Consider the following 8,790-nt stretch of genomic DNA (forward strand, 5'->3'; position numbering starts at 1 on the left):
ATAAGACAGATGCAGACTCAATTTTTTTTGAAAGCTGAGAACACAGCACCTACAGAAAACAGTTCTGGAACAAGTGACTCAAGAAGACAATCCGATGCACATAGATATACCAAGCAACACAAGTGAAAAGGAGGGGCCGTCACATTCACAGAAAAGTCTGAATTCAAGGTGCAAGCTCTCACGTGGAATAGAGGGTGGGTTTTTGTCAACAGTGGGCTGGACCCACAGAGAACATCCCACTGTCCTGGGTCCTTGACACTGAACAAATTAGAAGTCTAAACGTGATGGGCAGGAGACGAAAACCTCACAGCTCCGTGTCAAAGTATCCCTCAAGCCCTCAGGAACAGGACAAACACGGCCCCGTTACAGGAGAGTAGGAACGCCCTGCATCTCACCAACAGCAGCACAGCCCAAGCCACGGTGACTTTTGCATCGGTGACCTAGAAATTAGCCAATCGAGAAATAAACACTCCACGGCCAACCTGGAAACTGGAAATCTCTGAAGAACCTGACTCAAAGAGAAACGTGCTTTAAAAATTATTACCAAGGGCTTCCCTGGTGGCGCAGTGGTTGAGAGTCCTCCTGCCGATGCACGGGACGCGGGTTCGTGCCCCGGTCTAGGAAGATCCCACATGCCGCGGAGCGGCTGGGGCCGTGAGCCACGGCTGCTGAGCCTGCACGTCCGGAGTCTGTGCTCCGCAACGGGAGAGGCCACAGCAGTGAGAGGCCCGCGTACCGCAAAAAAAAAAAAAACCAAGTATCTATAAAAAAAAAATAATAATAACGAAAATACGCATTATTGAAACCAACAGGATATGGCCAAAGTGGTCCTCGGAGGGAAATCTATAACCCTCAACATGATTACTGGGCGAGAGAACAGTGATAAACAAGCGGGCCTTCTATTCAAAAGTCAAGAAAAAAAAGAAAAGAAAAACTAAAAAAACGGGAGGAATTAAAACAGAAGTGGTGGGGAATTCCCTGGCGGTCCAGTGGTTAGGAGTCCACGCTTTCACTGCCAGGGCCCAGGTTCGATCCCTGGTTGGAGAACTAGGATACCACAAGCCCCATGGCACGGCAAAAAAAAAAAGGATAAATTAATTAAATTAAATAGAAGTAGTGAAGAGAAAAGCAGTTAATTGATAAAGACCGATTCGTCAATGAAACAGATTCCTTGGGAAAAAAGTCAATACAGACATGAGACAGCTGGGTCCAGGACAAGGGAACAAAAAGAATAAGTAGATTCAGGACTGAGACATGGATTCATAGGCTCCAGACGCGCAGGCTCAGCGGCCATGGCTCACGGGCCTAGCCGCTCTGCGGCATGTGGGATCTTCCCAGACCGGGGCACGAACCCGTGTCCCCTGCCTCGGCAGGCGGACTCCCAACCACTGCGCCACCAGGGAAGCCCGGGTTCCTGTGTTATTAAAGAATGCAACATGAACCATTTTTAAATGTGCCTGAAACGGATGATTTTTCCCCCCTAACAAAATGCTAGAATTTACAAGAGGAGTGGACAAAATTGCAACAGGCCAATCGCCGCAGCAGAAATAAAGCAGTTGGGGAAAGTGTCACATGCAAACAGGGTGGCAGTCTGCTCCCCAGTGCCCAGAGAATGGGGGGCCCCACTTGCTGGAAACTGTTCCAGAGAAACTGGTGCAGAAACATGGCAGGGAGCCAAAAGAAGCCTCAGTGCCACACGACATGGGAACACAGGCAAAATGCAAAACGGATGCTGGCAGATCTGGTCTGGCAGCTAAACAAGGATATGGACCAAACCCAAAATTCAGGGAATATCGGGGTGAGAAAAACCATTAATGGACAGAGTCAGGACGTGGGAAAGGAGGAAACCAGGGGCTGTCCTAAGACACCCAACACACCACAGTGATGCCAATCACTTGCGTGGATGGTCACATAGGACCAGAAGGAAACGCCCTGGACATGATAAACACAGACAGTCAGAGAGATCCATCTTGAATCAACAGCCAGGATCAGGCCCGGTCCTGCTGACAAGAAGCCAAACAGCACACACCCAATGTGGTTCTAGGAACACTTGCTGATGTGAAAAGGCACATGGCCTCCGCACCAGGATGGAAGAGGCCTGAGGATGATTTACCTGGAAAACCAAGCCAAGGGAAGAATGCAAATAATTAGGGGGTGTCAGGAGGCAACCAGGTAGAAAATATGGTAAAAAGGATCCCCAAACCACAGCATGGAAAATCCTAAAACACCTAGAAACAACCCTCACTGCAAAAGTATGTGAGCAAATTAAGAAAGAAAACTATAAAATGGCTAAGTGCCTTATGCTTTCATTTTCAGAGTTTATCTTAAAAACTTAATATTAAGGGTCAAAACTTAAGGAAGAAGACACCAAGTTCTTAAAACATGAAAATGCAGTACTATAAACACAAACAGTTCTTCCAAAATTTACCTATGAATTTAACATAACATCAAAATCCCAACAGGTAGGTTTGTTTGTTTTGGAGAGATGTGGGAGGAGACATAACAGTTATTCTAAAGATCATGAAAAAGAATCAGCATGTCTGAATATGGGGTGGGGGTGGGGGACCCTGAAAAACAACAACTGAAAACTATAAAAACACCACAAAGCTAAAGTAACTAGGGGACTTCCCTGGTGGTCCAGTGGCTAAGACTCCACACTCCCAATTCAGAGGGCCTGAGGTTTGATCCCTGGTGAGGGGACTATATCCCACATGCCACAACTGAAGATCCCGCACGCCACAACTAAAGATCCCACATGTGGCAACAAAGATCCCACATGCTGCAACTAATACCCTGCACAGCCAAATAAATAAAAGAAAAGAAAAAGAAGAAAGAAAAATTTAGTAATAATTCTAAAAAGCTACAGTAACTGACACCAGGTAGTACTAAAGTAACAAGAAGGTAAAAAGATGAGACAAAAATTCATGGGTAAATGGCAATTTATGAAATGCTTTAAGGCATTTCGAACCACCAAGAAAGGTTTTCTTGAGTTTATTCTATTGTCCTAGAACTTCCTAAATTAAATGCTTACTCCATTTCTTTTCATTGTACCTGAAGACTGTCAAAGGCTATGATTCTTCCCTAAATACAGCTTTAACTGCACCTTGTAGCTTCAGTGTGTTTAGATTATTGCTGATTTCCATCTAGCCTGTTTTAATTTCCTCTTTAACCCAAGAGGTAAACAAAAAGGAATTTTGTTATTTCCAAGTCATTAAGCTTTTTACTTATTTCTACGCTTTTTGGTCTTCCACTTCCAGTTTTACCACACTGTTCTCAAAGAATATGGTTTATACTTTGGTCAGTTTTTTTTTTTTTGGTCACTTTTTTTATGTTACAGGTTTTTGTGCACAGTATGTGACCAATTTTTATAAGAACGGTATGATCTCTTTTACAAGGCATGGCCTTTAAAGGTAAGTTCTTCTAACTGGAGGTGCCCCTCAGAATTGCCTGGAAGCTCTTACAGGCCCCATCCCAGGCTTTTTATCAGTGTCTCTGGGTCCAGGGCCCAGGGGTGTGTGTTCTGAGCAGCCCCACGGGTGAGCTGGATGTGTGCCCTTGGCCAGGAACTGCTGCATAAGCTCAACCTTGATCACTTCACTGTTGAGGTTCTCTACCTCCCACTTATTTTTCACTTTTTTGCTCTGCCAAGAACTGCAAAGGCATGCTTTTCTGCCCTCCAGCATCTTTTCCCGTATATTCCTCAACCTGATGGAATGAGGAACAGGCACATTCATGACTGTCACATCTGCAATGCAGAATGGACTGTGTCATCTAATTCTCAAGGATTTTGCAGAAATGGCACCAAAGCTAGAACAACATAGAAGACTTGCCAACATAAAACTGAAACCTGTAAAGCACTGAGGCAAATTAAAAGTCTCCATCATCAACAACGGTTATAAATGAAAACTTGGGGAAAAGGCTGCAGATCACAAAAGACTAACATCCTTCCTCTATAAAAAGCTCTTACAAATCACTAAGTGCAGCATAGTGCAGGAGTACAAGGCACTACAGGGAAACAACATTGGGTGGCTAGCTGAGATGGTTAATAAACTCTGAATTTCAGCTTCATCATAAGTAAAATGGGGATGACAATCGCACTTATTTCACCAACCTGTGAGGAGTGAGGACTCAGAATAAACAATCCAGGCTCAGTGCCTGGCATACAGTGCTCAACAAATGTCAACTTAAGTTGTTGATAAGTGTTACTGTTGCCGTTGTTAAAAAGTTCACCAGGTAGCAATAAAAAGGAACAAGCTGTTGATCCAGCCAACAACTTGGAGGAATTTCCAAGGAACTGTGCTCAGTAGAAAAAGCCAGTCTCAGAAGGTTCCATGCTGTATGGCTCCATGTATGTAACATTCTCGACACAACAAAGTCGGGAAGATCGAAAAGAGTAAATCAGGGGTCGTCAGGGTGAGGGGTGGTGGGTGACAGCAGGTGGGAGGTCATGAGGCGATAGAACAATTCTGAACAGACCATGGTGGTGGCTTCATGGCACTACACACGGGCTAAAACCAAGCAGAACTACACGCACACAAACGTGTGCACGCAGATCTTGTGAATAAACTACCATATCCAAATAAACTCTTGTAGATCGTACCAAGGTCAGCCTCCCGATTTGGTGTCATGTGAGGGACTTGCAGGACCGACAGCTGGGGAGGCTGGGGAGGGGCGTGAGGGGCCGCCCCGCACATTTCTTTGCAACTTCCTGTGAATATATCACTATTTCAAAATAAAAAGTCCACTAAATCCAAGAAAAAAAGGGGGTAGTGATCAGAAATTCATCAAAAAATAACTCATCTGGCCAATCTGCTTTTGGAAAGATAATCGCCCGTGATTAATGTGTAAATGCCCATTGAAACGGCACATTTGGAGGAGGCTGGAAACAGCCAGCACTGGGACGCCAGAGGGACATTCTTACTGTGGACGCAAGTCCACGGCTGGCAGTTCTAGGCGGGAACTTACTCTGAGGCTGTAACCGCACACCTGTGCTGAGCCAGGGTAGACGCCGCTTTGCCTACCTGTTAGGTTTGTACCCAAGGGCATGTTACCTTTAGAGTCACACAGACCAGGAAAGCTGCGAGACAGGAAAACAGGGAAGACGTCGTCTCCTCCGGTGTCAGCAGGTGTTTCCCCATATCTCGTGGGGCCTCGGACCCTGTAGGTTGTGGCAGAGGACGTGCTGCCACTGAGAGATCTGTGCCTTGGGGTTTCCCAAAAGGGAGGGAGTGGAAAAATTATCCCTGTTCTGCAGTCTTCTGCTCTAGATCACGAGGAGAAATCCTCTGGCCTCGGCGCCTCCCTGACAGAGTCTTTCAACAGAGACGGTGCAGGCAGCCCGCACACCCCACACGCTCAGCTCCTCTTCCCAAGACCTTTAGAGACCCCTCCTCAGAGACCCGTCCCCGCTGGCCTGGGTTGCTCCTCTCCTAACATGAAGTGCCCTTTCGAAGTGAATCTAAAAGAAGCAAGTTGACTCAAAGGAATTCTAAGTAGAGAGACACTAGGCCAAGACATGAAAGGAGGGTGAAGGGGAAAATGTGGCTGGCGTGACCTACTAGCATTCAGAAACTCTTGTCTCCTTAAAGCGACACTGCCCGTCTGCAGGGCGGTGACCCATCTTACAGATGAAAAAAGCTGAGGCTCAGAAAGGGGGTGACTTCCCCAAGCCCTATCCCACTGTTGGACCACCAACCTTTCCACCCCACCCACCTTCCCCTGGAGTCTCCAACTCCACCAACGAGGGAGTAGGGAAATGAGCTCAGAGCTGGGAGAGCCCCCCAAAGGGACCAGTCTCAGTTCCTGTGGCTCCAGGGTCTGGAGCTGCGAACCCCTGCACCCGCTCAAGGCAGACACCGAGATGGGCCCCACGCCTCAGTTTATAAGGCAGTTTCACGCCCAAGGACTCGCTGAACCCTCTGCCGATGGGGAGACTCCTGTTTTACAGACTTGGAAACTGAGGCTTGCAGTCACACCACCTGTGTCAGGTGACACAGCCTGCCTTGTGCCTGAAGTGGCAGCAAGGAGGGAACCTCTAAGCTCAGGTCTTAGGGCTCCCGGTCCCGTGCCCCCTCCCCCGCCCCAGAAGGCACTAACTGCTCAAATGAATTGGGGAAAGGGGTCCCCAGCTGTGTGTCCAGAACTGGAGACCTCCTGGGCTGGACCAACCACACCACAACCCTCGTGGGGAAGAATAAATCTCAGCCCAACGTGCAGCGGGACAAGGCTGGACCCTCCCCACCTGAAGTGGCCAGGGCAGGGCCCTTGAGCGGGCTACAGCTGCAAAAACCACACAAAATCAACCTGCAAAATTCACAGGGGTCCCACTCAGGCTGGGCCAGGCATGGGTTGTGCTGGAGGGGCCCCTTCCTTGGGGGTTACTGGCCCCAAGTGGACACTGGACAACAGAAGAGAGCAGGGGAAGGACCTGGGGGAAGATGAGGGAAGGACTGTGCCACCACCTCCAGGAAGCCTGCCGGGGCCTGACCCTCTGCCTGAGGCAGGGGAGCAGCAGCACCCCCTGCTCCCCAGGGCTGTTTTGGGAATGGGGAGGCAGGGTGGCCTGTGGGGATTTCCACACTTCAGGGAGGACTCTGGCCAACCCTGAGGCCACTTCCTCAGGCGGACAGGAAGGCCAGCGTGGGGCAGTGGGGTCAGCAGCACGATGTCCCTCCTCTTGCAGAGGGGCGGGGGGAGTACAAACCACCCTTGAAACCCTCTCCTTCTCCAGCCAGAGCCTACTGGACACCCTGATAGAATCTGGAGAAGACAGACCCTTCCGTCTTGGACCCCAGAGACGTGGGGGGACACAGCCCCCATCCCAAGACCCCAAAAAGATACTGAAGTCCGTGCAGAGCTCTGGCCTGCCCAAGGGGTCCCCCATATCCTCCTGACAGCCAGAGTGGGCTCCTCCCCATGCACATGGCTCCTCTCAAAAGCCCGAGTTCACAAGGCCCTGCACAGCCTGCCCTCCCCCGCCCCCACTCTTCCTCCCTCTCCCCCTCCGTCACTCTGCTCCATCCACAGAGGCCTCCTCACTGTTCCTCCAACTCACCAGGCATGGTGCTGCCCCAGGGCCTTTGCGCCCCCAGGCCTCTGCTCAAACATCCAAACATCAATGTGGAGACAGCCCCTACTGCCCTCCCCACCACTCTGCAGCCTGACCCCTGCTCTACGCTCCTTGAGGCCATGCCATCTGTCCTCCCTGGGCCATGTCCTCTGCACTCAGTACCAGGCAGGGTGACCAGCTCATTCAGGTGTGCCTCGGATGACCCCAGTTGGAACGTTCAAAGTCCCAGATCCCAGGAACACCCACCCCAGACCTCGAACAAACCAGGCCAGGTTATCACGCTAGTGCCCGGTCTTGTCAACGATCAGCACCTAATACATACTTGAATGAAAACAGCCAGGGGGTGGGACTTCCCTGGTGGCGCAGTGGTTAGGAGTCCGCCTGCCAATGCAGCGGACACGGTTCGAGCCCTGGTCTGGGAGGATCCCACATGCCGCGGAGCAACTAAGCCCGTGCACCACAACTACGGAGCCTGCAAGCCACAACTACTGAAGCCGCGCACCTAGAGCCGGTGCTCTGCAACAAGAGAAGCCACCACAACAAAGAGTAGCCCCTGCTCACCACAACTAGAGAAAGCCTGCGTGCAGCAACGAAGATCCAACGCAACCAAATAAATTAAAAAATTAAAAAAAAAAACAGCCAGGGGCAGAGCAGGATTTGGAGAAAGCTGGGGTTCCATATCACACCCCTTCTGGGCCTCAGGTTCCCTCCCTGGGCATGGACTGGACACCCAGAACCCCACTGGGGCCAAGGAGACCCTGGAGGCTGAAGTGCCCAGCTCACCCAAGCCCTCGTGAGTCACACAGAGTCCCCCATACCCGGACCAGGGGCCAGGCTCTCGGGACAGGGTGGACGGTGACACCATGCTGACCACGGGGCTCCCTCCCTTAGCCCCAAGGCAAGTCACACAACCACAGCGGCAGCCGCTTCCTGGGGTTCCCTTAGGCTCACCATCCCCACCACCGCAGGCCCACATGGGCGCCTGGACCTCCGCCCCGGGCCCCTCACCCCCACTCCACCTGGCGGGCCTGAGCGCTGCCCCCAAACACCTCTCCCCTTAGTGCCTAGTCCACAAGGCTGCGCCCGGCAGCCAGCCCCACCCCGCGGTGGCCCCCCCTCACCCTCCATGGGCCCACCCTTCACACGCAGTGATCTCCTCAAGCAAACAAGAAGCCCCCAGGCAGCCAGCGGGGTCCTACCTGAGCTTCCGAACTGGGCCCCGGACAGGGAGGTGGGCCGGCTCTTCCCATTGGCCACCGGCAGGGGGAACATCTGCGGGGGGAAAAAGAGGGGGTGAGTGGGGGGTGCATAGCCCAGGGCCACAGCTCTGCCGAGGTCCTGTCCCCCAGGAGGCCCGAGGCGCCCCGCGGGGAAGAGGCTCCCCGGTGCCCCTCCGGGGGGCACAGCCCGGGGCAGGGAAAATTCCCCTGTTTACCTCTGTATTTGTTTTACCGGGGATGAAATAACATGAAGGCACTTGATACAATGTATCCGCTTAAAAGTGATATAAAGTTTTCTTCCAGTTTCGGCTTTAAAAAAAAAAATAAGATCATTTACGCTCCCAGATGGATTGCTTGTCCCACCCGTGTCCCAGCCGCGGACCCCGACCTTCACCCTAGGAGCCCGGCATCCACCTCCCCACGGGCCCCTGACCCCGAGCGATGGGAGTGCAGGGAAGACAGCCAGGCCCCACCACCGGGATGGTAAGTGGGGGGGGGGGG

The 8,790-nt window shown here is 51.6% G+C and overlaps 1 protein-coding gene across 2 annotated transcripts in view; it reads right to left on the reverse strand.

Moving 5' to 3' along the window:
• Positions 1-8,790, reverse strand: part of TCF3 (transcription factor 3) — a 32,425-nt gene that overhangs the window by 20,761 nt on the left and 2,874 nt on the right. For both annotated transcript variants that reach the window (XM_007460355.1, XM_007460354.1), the window contains exon 2: positions 8,269-8,341. In XM_007460355.1, coding sequence (XP_007460417.1) covers positions 8,269-8,341 — 73 coding nt within the window. The remainder of the gene's footprint in view (positions 1-8,268; positions 8,342-8,790) is intronic.

The sequence above is a fragment of the Lipotes vexillifer genome, unplaced genomic scaffold, assembly GCF_000442215.2.
Source record: "Lipotes vexillifer unplaced genomic scaffold, Lipotes_vexillifer_v1.1 scaffold225, whole genome shotgun sequence".
In the NCBI taxonomy this organism is placed as follows: Eukaryota; Metazoa; Chordata; class Mammalia; order Artiodactyla; family Lipotidae; genus Lipotes; species Lipotes vexillifer.